The sequence below is a fragment of the Typha latifolia genome, chromosome 13, assembly GCF_019914945.1.
Source record: "Typha latifolia isolate L0001 chromosome 13, TyphaL0001v2, whole genome shotgun sequence".
Classification (NCBI taxonomy): Eukaryota; Viridiplantae; Streptophyta; class Magnoliopsida; order Poales; family Typhaceae; genus Typha; species Typha latifolia.
Genome location: NC_133098.1, coordinates 469718 through 488353, shown reverse-complemented (window position 1 = coordinate 488353; position 18636 = coordinate 469718). Strand labels below are relative to the sequence as shown.

Genomic DNA, 18636 nt, shown 5'->3' with positions numbered 1-18636 from the left:
ATATTATTTTGTAATAATTATATTATTTTAATATTTTTATCAAATAAAAAATATATATATTATTAACTAAGAATAATATATATATATATATATATAATGTATTATTCTATGATAAATTTACTTAGTTAATTGAGTTAAAATTTTTAAGGGTATAATAGCCATGAATATTAGTGGTTCAGTAGGTAATTTTTTTTAGATATATAATCTTATATATTATTTTTTGATAATTATATTATCTTAATATTTTATTAAATAAAATATATATATATATATCATTAACTAAGAATAATATATATATACATATCAAAATAAGGGTATTGATGTCTTTTATAATTAACTTGATGAAAATTTTAATTACATTTTATATTTTTTATTATTTTTTATTATTTTTTATTATTTATATATATCTCATATTAGTTTAAGATTGATTTAAATTAAATTTTAATAAATAGAGATAGAGAATTATATTTAAATTAAAGTTTATCTCCAAATAATCAAATTTAAATTTTTTTTAATATTAAATTATATCTCCTATAATTAAGGCATAATTATATTTAAGAGAGAAATCTTAACGGAAGAAAAAAATGTATAGAGCGCTTCTTCCGTAACGTAAAGCTAATTATTTATCAATCAGTTTGATGAAGATCTAATGATTAAGATCTTTACGAGTATAATAAAAAAATTGAAAGGTTAGGTACACATAATTAAATCTTCTTAATTAATACACTTTTTTTTTCTTAATGTGGTTTTGGAATCGGTACCGAAAAACTGATATAAAAACTGGCTATTAAAGCCGTTGGATTAAGATTATAATTTTTAAAGATGCATTGAAGTATTTGCTATTTCGTTTATATTTTTTTATTAAAAATTTATCCTTTATTATATTTAAGAAACTGACATTTTGAAGAGCACAAAGACACTATTGATATAGCAATGATCCCTTATTATTCTAAATAAGATATAAAATAATATGCCTTCTTTTACTTTCTCCTCTTCCAACTCCTACCAATTCTTTTATCAATTTAGAAATAGTTTACTTTTTATACATTAACAAACAAATTTTTTAAAGGCCAATTTGGACTTTAAATTGGGTCGGGCCAAGTTAGAATGCTACAATATTGGGCTTATGTATAGAGCGCCACTCGAGTTCGAGCACGACCCAACTCGTATTATGCTCGAGTCCAACTCAAACACATCGAGAAAGATTGCTTCGACAAATAAATAAGAAAATAATACAATTTTTAAAAGAGAACAACTCTCTTCTTTATTGTAATTTTTCTTTATTTTCTTCAATTAAAATCACCACATATGTGGTCTTCTTACGCTTATTAATGGAGAGAGGGATGATGCCCATGATGGTGGTGGCAATTTACAATGTCCACATGATTTGATAGCATTTGTTGTTGTATTCTTCTTGTCCACTTAGCTCTCCACCTAAAGGGGTCACATGGAAAAGGTTGAATTGGGCTTGCTTGCTTCAATGCATTTATTTTAGTGGCCAAGCACATCATAAATAAAGTGTGACACAATTAATAAGGGTTTGATGCATGCGTTGGTATGAACATGTAAATATTCTAGACATCATAAATATTCAAAGAGGTAGGAAGGACATCCTGTGATCCTGTTAATTCTTGGGACAAAAATAAAAAAAATTTATACCTAAAATTATTTTACCTCACGTACTTTAAAAATAATTTTAAAATAAATTTATATTTATGACTAAAATAAAACTATTAATTTTTCTATTAAATTCAGGTGAGCGCTAGGACTATTTTGGACATAAAAACTACATATTTTGTCTAATAAATACGAAAAGTTATTTTAGTTATTCTAAGAATATTCAGTTTGATTTAATATAAAATTAGCCGCACAAATTTTTTTAAAAATATATGAGAAAAATAATTTCAAAATAAATATAAAATAGCAAACTATATTTAATCTAATAAATAAAGAGGTGAGTAAGGTAAGGTCACATGCATCTGTGGGCCTCTTGGATGTTTTGCAGCACAAGTCAAGATTCAAAAATGTTGGTGGGTGTTATTCTAATAATATTGCTTGCAAGTAAAAATATAAAAATATGATAAAGTTTGAAATGAACAATTAGGGCATTCCTAGTGTCCTCTCTCATGTAATATGGAATAATATACGCGTAATTTAAGGTCTGAAATGAAAAATTAGGCGGAAGTGAAACTGCCGATTACTCGCCGAGGAGTCCTCGAGAAAGCGACCGCCCGACCGTTTCTTTTTTTTAACGGTGGTGGGTTCGGTAACCACTAAAGCGGGAGCGCTGCAGAAAGGAGACGAGTCTCTGACATTCCGAAAGTACCCCTCACCACTTCACCAATTCGCATTAATGACCCCTCCCCTCCGGTACGGTCACAGGCGGGCCCCACCCCCCCGGGTCTGGCGCGGGAAGTACGGAGGAAGGGAATCTCGAGGCGTCTCTCCCTCCCTCACCTCCCCTAGCTATGCTAACTCGTCTTCATCTTAAGGTGAAGTAAAACGTTTATTATTATACAAATGCATGCAATTTGTCACAGAGTATTTTATAAAAAATTAGAAGCTCTCCTTTTTTTTTTTCTTTTTTCTTCTTCAAGTAATAAAAGCATAAATGAAGTATACACTGTGCCTCCTAAATGCACCAATAATTCGCTCAATGATATCATCGAGAAAGCTTTTCTCTTGGATCTGATACATTAATAAAGGACTTTAATGGCTCTGAGAAGCTGCCACGTCATCGCGAGGGACGAGGGGAGGTACTACGACCACGTACTATTACGCAATGGAAGCTTGGCATGTCATTAAGCTCTCTCGAAGGCCAATGCGGCGCCGAAAGGTGCGTTGGTTAACTAACCTACGCCTCTTAGGCCCAAAATAACTCGGAACACGAGACCGACCTCGCTAATATTTGCGAATTAACTCCTAATATATTTTTTTTCATTGAAATAGAAATATTATGGCACGCGGCGTAGTCCTCCAAAAGACTGGGCGGATGCGATTCACCTTCCGGGATAAAAACTGCGGATAAAAACAACACCGACAGGTATAAAGACGTACAAGAGTCAGATAGTGTGGTATAAGTGTCGGGTTATTACTACTTTACTAGCCATAGCAAAACAAAAAATACGAATAAAGTAAAGATGCGTTAAAGCGGACGAAAATGAAGCGTGAGCAGAGGGAGAGAGAGAGCGTGGAAGACAGAGCGATAGGAACAGGCGAGCAGCTGCAGGAGTTGCTCGAATCTTCCAACCCTTCTTCTCTCTCTTTCTCTCTCATCTTAACTCCATCAACAATGGATTAGAGAGAGAGAAATAGTAGAGAAAAGAACAAATCTTTGAAAGTTTTACTTGTACTTCTGAGGTAAAGATTCGTGATCGCTGTTTCGTTCTCGGATTTGTCGGTTTCGCATCTAGCTTTACGATATCGAGAATGGGTATGTTGGATTTGGGGAGGTTGCTTGATCTCGGATAGGGAGTTGCGAGATCGGGTGCGGTTTTCGTTGCTGGAATCGGATTTAATTGGGATTGGGATATATATAGGTTAAGGAAATGAGGGTTATGTGGATCTTGTTTCAGTCAATCTCGCGGTTTTTGTAAAAAAAAAAAGCGTTTGCATGTTAATGGATGAGTATGCTCCTATCTCTTTCTTAGCTGTTTCTTGGATTTTCTTCTGGAATTTCGAATAGATATGATGTTGATGTTTTTATTGGACTACTTTGGGCTTTTGTACGGGAGTAAAATAAAAAAGATTCACACTTGCATTTTTTTTTCTTTTCCATATTATCTTTCACTACTTGCAGTGTTAGTTCTCATCGTAAGTTATAATTTGGCATATTAGTATTTGCTGCCCTTGTATCTCCAAGTTTTCTCCTTTTGTTTTCCAGCAGCATGACAGCGTTTGGAGAACTAATGGCGTTTTGAATCTCGAGGTTTGAAGTGGTCAATTTTCTAGCTGCATTGGCTGAAGATGTCAGGGATGTCAGGTATGCATTTTTCGGCTTTTTTTTCGATTTCTGTAGAAGAGTCAAATGAAAACATGGATTTAAATCCCAGGGAATCATGGAGAATGGTTGGAGATATCGGTTAATAACGATGAGAGGAAAGATAGAAGGTCTGATGTTGAGAACTCTGAAGACGAGAGAAGGAGAACAAAGATTGGGTCCTTGAAGAAAAAGGCTTTGCACGCGTCTACAAAGATAACCCATTCCTTGAAGAAAAGAGGGAAAAGGAAAGTTGATTTCAGGGTTCCTTCGATTTCAATAGAGGACATAAGAGATGCTAGAGAGGAGCAGGCAGTCAATTCTTTCAGGGAAATTCTTCTCTCCAAGAATTTATTGCCAGAAAAACATGATGAATATCACATGCTGCTCAGGTAACTTCAAATTGTTAGTATATTGCACAGCACAGAGCTCTGCATGTGCTACTCTATACATGTGTTACCACAATTTGTATCTGGTGCAGATTTCTAAAAGCTAGGAAATTTGACTTTGACAAAGCAACTCAGATGTGGACTGAGATGCTACAATGGAGAAAAGAATTCGGTACAGATACAATCTTGGAGGTGAGGCCATCATGCTATTTGACAATTCGATAACCTAAAAGAAGAACATTCTTCGATGATGCTAGTTCAGTTTCAAATGAATATTCACGTTTCCTTTTAGAACTAGCTTGTAAAGCTAGTTGTCCATGCATTCGCCTATTATTAATTAATTATTATTGTTGTTAAATCATCTAGTTTCTTCTTCCATATTGTTGTTATTTGAGCAGGTACTCTTAGCACGGACCTGCTTTCCGAAATCTATGATCCGTATATTTTAGTATGATAGCTTTTAGTGTCATGTACACTATCAGCGCATTCTGTTTAATATAATTACAGACTTACAATAGAAAAACTATAACCCAAGAGATACCGCTGCGTTTGGACATTCTTCTCCATGAAGAACTACTATACAAAGTTTAATATTCTTGTGGACCATATAGTTTTGAGAGTCATGGAATTTTTGTTCTTATTTAATTTACTTTCTGTACTAGTTCACACCTTGATGACATTAAATTGTCTCCTTTCCAGGATTTTGTATTTGAAGAGCTAGAAGAAGTCTTGCACTACTATCCACAGGGCTATCATGGGGTTGACAAGGAGGGAAGGCCCGTCTACATTGAGAGGCTTGGGAAAGTTGAACCAAGTAAGCTTATGCACATAACCACAGTGGACCGCTATATAAAGTATCATGTACAGGAGTTCGAGAGAGCTTTTCATGAGAAGTTTCCTGCATGTTCATATGCTGCTCAAAGACATATTGATTCTACAACTACAATATTGGATGTGCATGGAGTGGTATGTTGCTGCTTTGTATTTTGTTAAATTATTCTGAATTGTAATTTTCAGTTTTTCCTGCTATATCTCTTTGATCACTTGTTTTGAGATTTGGGAAATTTGCTTTCTTATCTGGTAGTCCATTTACTGCAATGCAGGGCTTGAAAAATTTCAGCAGGACTGCAAGAGAGCTTGTGCATCACATGCATAAAATAGATGGTGATTACTACCCTGAGGTATCTTAGCATTATGCAGAACATATTGTTTTCAAGTAGCTCTGCATGTGTGCACTGAAGTACTTATCACTTAATTTTCTAGACACTTCATCAAATGTTCATTGTTAATGCTGGTCCTGGTTTCAAGCTGATCTGGAACAGTGTGAAAGGATTTCTTGACCCCAAAACTTCGTCTAAGATACATGTAAGATCCACACTATAAAATTAACCGTGTGATTTCCAATTCCTGAAGTCTTTTGTCTAGAAAGTTTCATTCACTTTTGTATGCACAGGTACTGGGAAACAAATACCAGAGTAGACTTCTCGAAGTTATTGACTCAAGGTTGGTTTTTATTGTGTTAAACCCATAAATGGCTAATTTCATTTGGTGCTGGTATTTCTTGCATGCTCAAATGTTTATTTTACTCTTTGTGAAAAAATTTCAGTCAACTACCAGATTTTCTAGGTGGGTCGTGCACATGCTTTGATAAGGGAGGTTGCCTTCGATCTAATAAAGGACCATGGAAAGACCCTGTAATTATGAAGGTAAGACTTATCACGTAGTGATTTGTCAAAATCTTATAGGCCATAGTACTTGACATGATATTTTTAGCTGCATGCAAATGCAATCATGCATAATTTGTGTCATGTTGAGTTATGGCCAAAACAAGTAGTAAGTAGTAACAAGCTCTTTGTCCCTTGCAGCTTGTGCTTACTATTGGAACATCTTATATGAGGGAAATTAGGCAAGTATCAGAAGGAGAACAAAGAAATAGTGGTTCCCTTGGATTACGCCCACTGAAGGCAAGGCCATTAGATGTTTGCCCTGTCTATTTCATGTGGTCTAGTTCACTCTTTTGTTGTTTGACATTCAACATTCTTTTTCTCTCTTTCTTTCAGTGGCAACTAAAAAGTAGTGATACGTTGCAAAGTGAATCAGGATCAGATGGTGATGATTTTGGTTCACCCATTGCATCTAAAATTCCTGAGTATACTCGTTTGACTCCAGTTCATGAAGAAGTAAGTTATAATTTTTCTCGTTTATTTATTTTCACTTTTCCTTTCTTTGTAGAAATTCTGTGTCCATAAGAGAGCTCTACTCTATACTTGGTGTATGGTACCACTATTGAAAGAATCAAGAAGAGGAAGAAGGAATGCAAATCTAGATCTTGATATCTTGTTTCTACAAATACAATTTTGCAAATTCCAATTAACCATCTACAAGAAAGAAATATACAAACTAAGAGATGATTAATAATCTAATAAATATAAACTTATAGATGTGAAAATAATTCTCTTTAAGTGTTTTAAGTGTTTTAAGTGGCAAGTTCCTTATACCACTGCACAACCCTATCGAATAGAGGGATGCGCTAGACATTGCTTTGGGGTGTCCAGGTGCCTGTGACAGTATTTCTAGGATGGTGGAAGGCTTTTCCATCCCTTGGGGTCTCACTCTTCATAAATTACCAACTAATGATGGCATGTTTAAATATGGTGCTGTCATTTGTCCACACAGAAACTCATCTTATACACATTCTTAGTCTTCAGTCAAGTAGGAAAATTTGTCCTTCTATCACTTGGGATATCGTCCTAGAACTACTATTCTCCTATCTACTTTTGTAACTGCTTCTGTTACAAATAGGTTAGCTATAACCATCATTTATTTCCTTTTAATAGAATATAATACAACAATTAATTATATAGCTTTTTCCAATTTAATCTTTTGCTTCTGGTCTTTGCTTAGGTCAGGGCATCAGATTCTACATATTCTTACAGCTGGGACGATCAGTTTCTCATGATAAATAAAACTGTAGATTCTAGAAGAAGAAGACATGAATCTGCTGGAAGGGCGTCCAAAGAACTCAAAGATCTGGGGCATTCCTCAGCAAATGGTATGTCACATGCAATAGGTAAAATAAATGCCTAAGATAGCTCTTTGTGTAAATGTGAGTCTATCTTGTTGAATAGTTTCAGATGATAAGCAAAGCTAAAAATAACACAAAGGGAGGATAAGTTTCACTATCTTATGAAACATGTTAAAATGATATTAATTTTTCTGAAAAGCAATCTTACTTTTTAACTCATCTTCTGCTATAATTGTCTTACCAAACTCAGAATCTTGATTTTGCAGGTACCCTAATTGGTGATATGCCCATTAACACCAGAGATGATACAGAAGAAGGAATATTAAGATATCTGGCAAAAGCAGTTGTGGCATTCTTGCTCAAAGTAGTATTGCTATTTCGAGTTTTTGGTTGTAGACAGGAGAGAAGATTAGGGAATGATATTTCTTCAGATACAATAGTTCCTATGGCTAGTCATGAGACAATTATTGGAACTGTTAAAGAAGACCATGTAAGTCCTTGTCTTGAACGCCTTCAAAGACTTGAGTCAATATTCAATCAGCTCAGCAGCAAGGCCCCAGAGATTCCACAAGAAAAGGAGCGTGTACTACTTGATTCTTTTGACAGGATCAAGTCCATTGAATTTGACCTCGAGAAAACAAAGAAAGTATGTTCTTGTTTTATAAATAATTACTTTGATGTTTGAAACAATATACTACAAGCTGTGCATACCAATTGATCATCTAAAACATTGTCATAAATCAAAGTGAATGGGCACTGAAGTATGCTAACTTTTAATAGGTAAGCTTTTACATGCAGCAGAAAAGTACACTTATGCTATCTAAGTATCTATAGAAATATCACCAGAAGTTTATCCTGTTTCATTCATAATAATTCATAGTTCTTTTGAATTCATTTGCTGTACTCTGATCGCATGCTATTCTTCCAGGTAGTGCATGCCACAGTGGTAAAGCAAATGGAGATGTCAGAAACATTAGAGGCTGTAAAGGAGTCCAACCTGAGGGTAAGTTTAGACTCCTTTTGCGAAAGGATATTGTAACATACCAGAGTAGCATTGACTGATAATTTTGCGTTCTGATATATGTCTGACTTCTCTAAATATGTTACCACTTGAATCCAAAGAATCAAATGTGAAAATACTTTTTTTCTCTGAGGGCTACTACCAACTCGTGGACATTTAAGTGAAATAAATCACCATAACCATTTCATGTTGAGTCTTTAGCTGATTAGTTTCATCTCTTTCTATGACTTGTGCTCTCAATGATGTTGAGATTCTTCCATCTATGTGCTATATTCTAGATGACTAATGAATCTTGTTCTTAATAAATTTCCATATAATTCTAAAAGATGGTATGCTATGTTTTGCACAAATTGGTCACTGACTATCTTGCTTGTGTTTATTTGTTGCAGAGAAGGAAGTTTTTTTCATAGTTATAGAGAATGAGAAGCTGTACATGAATGAGGTTCAAAGAGTTAGCAGTTACCAAACGTCTGCATAACATCAAAGAGTACCTGCATATAGTTGTTGTCAGTTCTTTTGTTTTTTTGTTTTTCTTCCTTTCCTACATTCTCCCTTTTTTTTCATGAGAAATGAGTCAAATTTGGTAACTGCCACAAGTAAAGATTATTCTGGCATCAAATTGATATCAAGAGACTGGCCTGCAGAAATGCTGTAAAAAGAAAAACGATAGAAAAGTTCAAAGTAATTATTAGTACATTGCTTTATTCTTTTTCTCATTGGTGTACCCTCCTGTAACTATTGTCTTCAAACAACTCTTCCACCTCTTATACTATACTATATGAATTGCTTATTTCAGATATTCTTACAACTTCTCCAACTTCAATATATCTTAAATATCTTTGAGCAAATAAGAATAATAACATCTAGACCTCTGAACTGCTTCAACTATGTAATCGTTTACTCTACTTGTTAAATGATGATTCTATTTTGTATTCGTGCAACACCCAAAATTGAGAGTAAAAAATAAATAAATAAAAATACTTAAAAACATACCAGAAGTTTTCTTACGTGTCACTCATGGCCCCACTACCAAACTTTATTTTTTAATATTGGATTTTGGGGATCAGTTGTATTAGACTAATAAAATAATAAATCTTCCAGAGCAGCAGTAGATTTTATGGTCTATATATCTCATCCAACATCCACCAATCACCTCACCCCATCTCATCTCTCGGAATCCACATTCCACACAACCTCCTTCTCCAAGCCCACCACCACCACTACTTCTTCCCCAGTCCTGTCCCCACATATCTCCTTCCTCCCAATCCACTCCCACCCTCATACTCATATCTCCTCCTTCCCTCTCTAACCCAAACCAAACACTACTTCCCAAGAAGAGAGTAGAAAGCAAAGCAAAGCAAGGAAACCCAACAACCATGGCCGCCTTCACTCTCTTCTCCACCTCCACCTCCACCATCCCCAAATCCCACACCTACTCCCCGACCTCCTCCTCCTTCCATGGCCTCCGAGCCCTCCCCAAGACCCGGTCCATCTCCCTCGCCCCGGCCCGGACCGGCCCCAAAAGAACCGGCCCAATCCGCGCCGAGCTGAACCCGTCCCTGGTCATCAGCCTCTCCACGGGGCTCTCCCTCTTCCTCGGCCGCTTCGTCTTCTTCAACTTCCAACGCGAGAACGTGGCCAAGCAGGGCCTCCCGGAGCAGAACGGCAAGACCCACTTCGAGGCCGGCGATAGCCGGGCCCAGGAGTACGTCGGCATCCTCAAGTCCAACGACCCAGTTGGGTTTAACATCGTCGATGTCTTGGCTTGGGGGTCGATTGGTCATATTGTGGCTTACTACATCCTCGCTACATCTAGCAACGGATATGACCCAAAGTTCTTTGGTTGAGTTTACTTATTGTTTCTATGATGGTGTTCGGGTGTATAGGAATGTGGTTTAGAATTTCTAATACCGAGTTGGATGGGGGAGGGGACTAGTTATTTGTAATTTGGAAAGTGTCCTTTTATCAATCAAAATTGGCTTTAATTTTCCAGTCATGAGTCATGACCTTATCCTAGATTCTATTTTAATCACTATATAATTATCTCCCATAATAACATGTCCCCATTGCATATACTTCCCAGATAACTTGAATCCCACCACACTATTATGCACATTAAGAACAGAATTCAATATATATTGGCCAAATAAAATCCAGCAGTTTCTCACTTCCATGCTTTGTTCCCCCTGGAACTGCAGATTACTGAGGCACCAAACATGTAATCAGTATCTGAATACTTAGCAAACCAGTAATAAATAATTTAAAACAAAGAGCAAATAATATTCAAAATTAGCCGCCTCGTTAATGAGCAAGAGAGAGATAGAGAGTGGTTATCAGAATATTTGCCACCACTCTTTTTTGATGAAATTATTTCATCAAACGATCGCTAGCGATTGCAAGTTAGAGAGGGAGGACTAAGAGTTTAAGAAAAGCTTAGTAGAAAATAGATTCAGTTTAAGCTGCAGAATAAAATTTAGCAGAGGATTACCAATTTATTTCAGAGAAGTTCTATAAAAAATAATTTAAAAAAAAAGGCAACTTCGAGTTCTTTCACTTCTTTCTTTCATAGAGCAGAAAGAGAACCATTGCATATTCAATTTCAATACATACCTTATTTCTGTTTCACAGCTGCCCCAGCTTCGTACTTTCCTCTGTCCTCCCTCCCTGCTCTCACTAGAGCCAACCTTAGTTGGCCGATTGATTTCCCAGTTGATAATGTAGTTGTATCAGTAGTGCCCATTGACTCAATTAGAGGGATTAGATTTTATTAATATATATATATATATTAATCTTATATCGTATATAATTTATAGCCATTAGATTTTAATCCAATGACTCGGTCTCTATTTTATCTAGCGACTTATAAGCAGTGTAATTTTTCCCTCCCAAATGAGAGGGCATTCGGGGCTAAATATTGATCAGAGTTAACGTCAAGGATTTGAAGAAGACATAGATGTTGAATGATAGCTTCTACGTGGACAAAAGGGCTAATCCACAACGACAGTCATCTGGTTATATCACTATGGCATCTCTCAGCAATTCGATGTTACTTCTTTTTTTAAATACTAAAAAGTTTTCTTTAAGACTAAAATGAGTTAGTATGTGCATGCAACAGAGCTGCCTAAAGTTGTGATCTAACTTGTTTTAAAATGTAAAGTACTACAAATTAACTATTAATCAATAATTAACGAAGGTCATGATCTTTTTGTTTCTCTCACCTTTTCTCTGCGTTCATCTGTTTCCTGTACGAAGTTTAAATGGCTGAACTATTTTTGTCCGCCCCATTCAGAGCACGGGATACATGCCTGGCAGTATTTATTTTACCGAGCATGGTCTCGTATTGAGGAAATATTCATCATATATATGTTGAATACTAATATTTCAATGTCTTTTTAGAGGTTGTATCATATGAGAATTTAGCTTCCTTACACCATTGATGTTCGTATTGCTGTCTTCCTCTTTTTATTTAATTTGATACAATACATGAAGGAACGTTATAGAAGTGATGATGAATGATGACCATTTGTAATCGTGAAAGCTTCAGCTTGTCTTATACTGGAAGATTGGCTCTCAACTTCTCCAATGATGTGGCGTGCAATGTGCTTAGATTATGTATGACATGAAAGATGGAAGCATGAGCAGAGGTACTGAGCTAGATGATCTTGTATTACACATAACAACTCTAATATGTTAGTTTATATAGAAGGCTTACGTAATTTGTGTTGGGTTTATGTGTTAAGACTAGTTTTACTTTTACGTAACTAAAGCAAGAGAATGATAAATTATTAGTAGAAGGATAATTTGTGGTACAGATGGGCATGTTGTTATACATAATGTGCTGAACAATATTAGATAGAATACCTGGACTTTGTTTTGATTCTAGCATGCCAGAACCTACATTGCTACTTCTGCATAATAACCAAAACAAATGCAAATTTTGTAACAAAACAAAGCAGCTGAAGGCAAAGAATTATTAACTCAATATTTTGAGTTATCGCATTTTTAAGCAAAAATAGTCAGATTCATGATCTTTCTAATTTACATCAACATACAGAGCAGAGGTACTCCAACTTCACCTAGTGTTTGGCATTGAAGCCAACTGTCTTCCAAGCAGTAGAAATTAGTAAAGAACATATTGTAAACTTATAGCTGACAGCCAACTAATGATTTGCCACATATGCAACTTGGCTTCATCTACTGATAAGCATCTAAAGTATTTCTGAAGATTCGGTTTACAGTGGTATGACATTTGGAACTGTAATTGCTCAGCTAAATCTTGGCCAATGCAAGGTTTGTGAAAAATACACAGGGCTAAAGTGGCCTATTGATGACTGGAATAGGAAAGGGCCTGTATTCACCTGAGACATCAATCGGTAAGCAGGAGAACTGTGTTGGTGGCATAGGATTTGACACTAAGATAGTTGTTGGTGAAGCAGAAGCTGAGATAATTAAGCTAGATTCTGTTTTTTCCTTAATTTCATGGCGACTATTAATCATAAAGACCTCTTTCATCAAGCAGGGATTGTGAGAAGGTGGCAATGGCATTTTATATGAATTGTTCTGTCGGAAATGTTGATCAGAATGCACTGTCAGACCAAGATGAAATGGAGCAACAGCAAAGCTACCAGCTTGAATTTTGTGCCGAAGAATTCTCTGATCACTGATTGATGGAATCGGGCCAATGACTGCAGGTCTATCCGGATGATGGTAAGAGAATTTATCCTGCTTTAATTCACTTCTTGAGGGTGTGAAACCAGTAGACCTATGCTTTCCATTCATAGGGAAGTCTGAAGGCGATATTTCAGGTTGCATACCTTCTCCGTTTATCACCATTAGATCCTTACCCATCAATCTCAGAATAGGTTTTGAAGGGGATGGGATATCAGTGTGAGATGATGGGCTAGAAAAACCAGCATCAGCACAAGATTCTGAAGATGCCTTACAGTTAGTTGAAATGGATCGAGTAGGTGATTCCATAATGGAATTGGTCATAACAGTTGTTCTAGAGCTCTCGTAAGAACTTAACGAAGAAGAGGTTCTTGAACTAATGCACAACTTGGAAACCTGCTTCCCTCTATAACTCGCCAGTTCTCTATCTGGAGCACTTTGTCTAATAAATTGAGATTCCCTGGAGATGATCTCTCTACATGAGCAGCAAAAAGGCTTATCATCGCAAGACTGTACTTGTTCATTTACTGGTGAAACTATTGTAACTCTCTGAGCAATATTCTCCATATGTCCTTCAGATGCTCTGATGCTTCCTTTGGATGGAAATGGAAACCCAGCCTTTCCTTGAGAAGCAGTAGCTCTTTCCATCAAGGCCAATTCAGGCTCTCTGTGTTTAGTCTCCTTCAGAGATGGTAGACAAATATTAGAGGCAGTCAAAACAAGAGATCTTGATGGCTCCTTATCAATAGAGAAAGTATGATCATGATTCAATGCTTCTTTTTGTGAGGTTAAGAATGCCTCTTCTTGGCGAAATTTGGGTCCTTTGTCCATATGACTAATCAGACAAGCATCTCTTTCTTGAAACGATGCCACATTGGCTACACAATCTGTTAACTGAACGGCAAGGTTTCTGTCCCCTCTGAACTCCATGTCCTCTGACAATTGGATATGTTCATTCGCACCCTCACAATGGGATGCATCGAAATGATGCATCACTTCTTTATGGAAAGATTTCTGCACCATTGGTTTTTCATGGGCTTCACTGATAGGCACAGATGGAAGATCCTCTTCCACTAATGGTTGAGGGTCTGATACAGAACAGAAAGATAGTTCCGTAATTTCTGAGATCACGGATCCAGTTGACATGGCTCTTCCATTCGAAGGATTAGTTTGGCAATCTTGAGATATTAAGCCTTCTGCCTGGAATTCAGTTTCAGGATCACAGCATTCAGTCATCAGAGTATTCTGCTCTGCCATTACTCTGTGGACTTCTCTTTGTGCACATTCAGTCATTTCAGATTCACAGGTAGATGCTCCATCTGCTCCAGAACTTGTAGCACTCTGCAGTATATTGGACTGAAGAATTCTAAGTTTCTTGTTCGCATGCTCAATAGGAACATGGCAATCTCTCGTACAGCCTTGAATTCCTCCAGATATAGCACCGGAAGTTTCTCTTTGTCTACCAATTCTCATTGTGGATCTGTGCTTACGGAAGTTTCTAAAGGTAGTTGGCTTCTCACTGGACTCAACTTGCATCGGTAAGAAGGATTGCCTTCCGAGTTGAAAGTTGTTCCTCAAGACTGGAGTTGCTGCTTGATCTTCAGCTGACTCGCAGAAATCAGAAGCTGCCTTTGTTACCATGCTAGGGAAATCAGATTTTTGTAGCAAGCTTATGTCAATCTCCTCTTTTTTGCTGCTTGAAGAAGTAGCTGAAGACATTGATAATCTAGTACATTTCAGCAACTGGCCATTAACTGAAGATGGGTTCGTAGGCTGTTGCCTCCCAACATCCATTGAGTGAATTTCATGTGACAGGAGGACACTACTCTTTGTTCTTGGTGAAGTGGGCATCTCTTCAGTTGACCTTGAATATTTCACAGCTTGATCTTTACCAGCAGGGGACTTACCTGAACATGTGTATTTGTCAGTAGCCAATTTCCCAGCAAGAGATACCATGTTGGACTTTTCTGGGGCATCTGATGAATTTGACAGGGAGTCTTCCTTCTGATGAGTAGCTGGACAACTGTCTCCTTCTGGTGGTGCTTGAATCTGGTTATCAATAAATGGAAATCATGCACTCAAAATGAAGAATGAAGTGCTTAAAAAAAAAAATTTATAATCAACTAAACATTTTCACTTCAAGAAAATGGACTTAAGCATAATGTTCAGATTATAGTTAAAGAAGTCCCTAGAAACCAAAACCGAATAGAAAGTAGCACTATAGAAGTTCGAAATGGTAAGAAGTCAGGAAATTTTTTTGAGAAGAACCTTGTTCTGACTTCTGAGTATGAATATAAAGCAAAGAATCAGTTTGAAGTAATCATCAGGATGAAAAAAGCTTTCATAAAACTGGCTAGAAATAGACTGCCAAGTACATTATTTTTCACCCCAGATTGATGTGAATATCTAGAAAACTTGTATGGACAGACAACAACTCTACTGAAGTCAATAGTTGTGTGAAAGAAAAGAAGAAGGATATCATAATTAGATAGGCAGCTCTAATTAAATTCGAAAATTTATGAAAACCAATTTAGTGACCTAAATAGTACCCAAGCCTTCACTAAAAACTTGGTTATCGTGCAGTTAGTCCTTTGCGGATACAGCAACTTTTGAAAAGTAAACCACAGTAGATTCCAAAAGATAACACTCCAACCGTGATTACACAAGATAATGGAAAAAAAAATGTGTCAAAAGTTAAGAATAGTACGTACCGGAGCTTTCAAAAGCTTGAATGAATTAAATTTCTTTCCTTGTACCTTCATCCTCATGTTCTTTAGTAAGACTTTTGGTCCAAAGTGCTTTTTCTTGCTGATGACGCCACTCTTCCTTTCCTCGTCTTTACCAGCTTCTTTCAGCGTAAATTCCCCCTTTGACATCACCGACGATGTGTCACTGAACTTGGACAAAATGCCAAGTTTTATGCCATTTGAATCAATATAGACGGCTCCTTCACATTTGATATTTCTTGAATCCAGCTTCGATGAACTTGGTGGTTGAGCCTTGGTGTGGACCTCGTTGGATATTATAACACAAGATTCTGAAGCCCAGTTAGTGCCATTCCTCCTATCAAGGTCCTCGAGAGTGCAACGGGGAGCTGAAGTGTAAATGTCCACTATCAATCTCTTCTTCCTTGCCTTAGTGTTAGGTTTCAAAAACTTCGCATTAACTCCTCTTCTGTCAGACTCCGCAGAAAGGCACTGGTCAATATGGACATTCAAAGTGGTATTCGACGTGGAGGCAAATATTTTGCAAACAGGACAAATCTTGGAAGCCATTTGATCTGAAACTATGTCTTCTGCTCGGCTGGTATGTGTAGAAATTCTTTCAATTTGATCATAACTTGTGACCGACACGATTTCAGATTCTGAAGACTTAATTGGCCGTTCAAGTTGATCTACTCCCTTGCTAAGAGGTTCGGCTCTCACCAAATCAGGGGGTTCGAAAGGCGGCAACAGTTCTTTGAGACCAAGCTTCAAGAAAAGTTGCGAGGACTGTGAAGAAAATGGCCAACTAGTCTGGATGCCTTTGTCCCTTGATGCCAAAACAAAGTTTCTGAAATCACCACACAGGTCTATCAGTTCACACTGAGTATTTAAGAAATCCATAGCTTCCATCAGAGATTAAAGGTTTAATTTACCATGAACAAGCTGAAATATTACCATAAGCCATTATTACTTGGAAACTACACAAAAAAGTTCTGCAAATGCTTCATTAATGAGAAGGACCAACTTGTTCTTTGGGTACTATATGGTTATGCTAATACAAGATGTTTATGTGAACCAACGGTCGCAATAACACAGTTTTAAGTGATATATTCCATGATTACTGAGACATATCTTATGCATACACATGAAATACCACAAGCACTACCATTGGCTGATCTGCAGACACAGTAAGAACATAAGAAGACAACAGCACAAACTACAAGATGTGAGTGAAAGGTATGGAAACAGTAAACAACATCAGGAGGCAATCTGGAAGTGAACTTCTACCTTATAGAGAAATTGGGAGTTGGTGTATCATGGAAGGCAAGCTTTCCAGGAGATCTCTGATCAGTTTCTAGAGCTGATAGATTCGAGGAACACGATGGGCCTGGAGTGCTTTCAATGGATAACATCTGAAGAAAGCCTTCTCAAATTTTCCTCTGAATCTTCCAATAGTAGTAGTACTAGCTAGCCCAGGAGTTCCACTGCAACAGGGCCTTCTCCTATGCTTAGCCTCCAGCATAACAAAGGACTTCTATCTCCCAAACTACCCCTCTTACCCTTTTCACCTGATTGGATGCCTGGAAGAAGGTGATAGAAACAGCAATCAGGATAAGAAAATAAATCCCAAAAAATAACAAGGTGGGGATTTATGAAGCATTATTTTATGTAGATTTAAGCCTTGATTTAGAAGGACTTGAGAGCCATAGATTTAAGTTGGGGACTCCTTGGAACCCAAGGCATCATGGCCTCCCACAGAAGGAGAAGACCAAGGGTCAGATGGACAGGAACATACAACTGTCATTTTATGTGGCTAAAGCTAGTGAAGAGTTTCAAACAAGACCTTGAAGAAACTTATCAGGAGATTTACAGGATCTATTTGTAGAAAAGTAAGAACAACAACAAAGTGGAAGGAGGAAAATAGCAAGTTCATTGAACCCAATACATGAAAAAGAAAGCATAATAAACATATAAATCAGGAAGAAGAGAGAGCAAGAAAGCACAACCCATTAAGGAAATTAGACAAGCATAGGCCAAGGCAAAACCATCAGCAATTCCTAGGGGAGCCCAGTGGACGTTTAAGCCACAAATAGAAGCAAATCCTAAAGAAGGCCCAGATCTTAGATTCTTTAGATGGTACCAAGTACATAGAAATCCAGCATCCAAGAAAGATCAAGTATAAGAAAGTGGGTTTAGAGAGAAAGAAAGAGAGATTAATCCAGAAAGGGCATGACAGATGTTACTCAAGAATCCATGAGACTACTAGCTAGCTACCTTCACGAATCATCAGAAAACCCAAGAGGGCAACTTCATTAGAAAAAAAAAAAGAAAAAGGAAAAGGAAACACACATGCAAGGGAAATATGTTGAGGAACCCATCAAATATTGGAAGAAAAAGCACACAAAATCACATCAAGGCATGCATTTCCAGACTTTCCCACTCATGAATGCCAAGTCCCAACCCAACTGTAAGAACAAAAAAAAGGAAAAAAACGAAATATTGGCAAGTGACTAGAAACTGAGTTTTGAGAGTTACTTTGTGCTCCAGAGGGAGAGGAAGAGATGATGGAGAGGAAGTAATGAGAGATAGTAATAGATAGTAATAGGAGACTGGAAGAAAGGAAGACACCACCCACTCCACATCGAAGGCATCCGGTTCTCTTCCAAAAGCAGGACTGTACTATTAACAGCAACTTAGAGAGAGAGAGAGAGAGAGAGAGAGAGAGAGAGAGAGAGAGAGAGAGAGTGATGGAGTATTTTGGAAAGATAATATTTTCTCTCACTGTTCCTTTTTCACATTTTCACATAGAATTTAAGAGAAGATTAACCTTTGGCTTTATCATTCTTTTC

At 37.0% G+C, this 18636-nt stretch overlaps 3 protein-coding genes across 10 annotated transcripts; 2 read left to right on the top strand and 1 right to left on the bottom strand.

Annotated features, from left to right (window-relative positions):
* Positions 1 to 3108: 3108 nt before the first annotated feature.
* LOC140799553 (phosphatidylinositol/phosphatidylcholine transfer protein SFH13-like) lies at positions 3109 to 9130 on the top strand. Of its 5 annotated transcripts, none has more exons than XM_073153914.1 (15): positions 3109 to 3360; positions 3887 to 3982; positions 4053 to 4371; positions 4461 to 4560; positions 5068 to 5334; positions 5472 to 5549; positions 5632 to 5733; positions 5822 to 5871; positions 5975 to 6074; positions 6234 to 6332; positions 6429 to 6548; positions 7273 to 7438; positions 7660 to 8039; positions 8322 to 8396; positions 8804 to 9130. In XM_073153914.1, exons 2-15 carry the CDS (start codon positions 3967 to 3969, stop codon positions 8822 to 8824), a joined length of 1893 nt encoding a protein of 630 aa, XP_073010015.1. In that variant the 5' UTR covers positions 3109 to 3360; positions 3887 to 3966; the 3' UTR covers positions 8825 to 9130. The 5 variants fall into 5 exon arrangements, with proteins under 5 accessions (XP_073010015.1, XP_073010017.1, XP_073010014.1 ...); XM_073153916.1 differs by having other exon boundaries at positions 3126 to 3360; positions 3884 to 3982; positions 7273 to 7420; XM_073153913.1 differs by having other exon boundaries at positions 3163 to 3360; positions 3884 to 3982.
* A 445-nt stretch (positions 9131 to 9575) lies between these two features.
* On the top strand, positions 9576 to 10410 carry LOC140799964 (photosystem I reaction center subunit V, chloroplastic). The gene has a single exon (XM_073154557.1). The coding sequence runs from the start codon at positions 9791 to 9793 to the stop codon at positions 10259 to 10261; it is 471 nt and encodes a 156-aa protein (XP_073010658.1). The 5' UTR covers positions 9576 to 9790; the 3' UTR covers positions 10262 to 10410.
* A 1974-nt stretch (positions 10411 to 12384) lies between these two features.
* LOC140800313 (uncharacterized) lies at positions 12385 to 18425 on the bottom strand. 4 transcript variants are annotated; one of them, XM_073155032.1, is made up of 4 exons: positions 18323 to 18425; positions 17075 to 17367; positions 15794 to 16634; positions 12385 to 15131 (listed from the first exon to the last, which is right to left on the bottom strand). In XM_073155032.1, the coding sequence occupies exons 2-4, from the start codon at positions 17197 to 17199 to the stop codon at positions 12726 to 12728; spliced, it is 3372 nt and encodes a 1123-aa protein (XP_073011133.1). In that variant the 5' UTR covers positions 17200 to 17367; positions 18323 to 18425; the 3' UTR covers positions 12385 to 12725. The 4 variants fall into 4 exon arrangements, with proteins under 4 accessions (XP_073011133.1, XP_073011135.1, XP_073011136.1 ...); XM_073155034.1 differs by having other exon boundaries at positions 18137 to 18352; XM_073155035.1 differs by lacking the exon at positions 18323 to 18425 and adding an exon at positions 17631 to 17647.
* Positions 18426 to 18636: the final 211 nt, after the last annotated feature.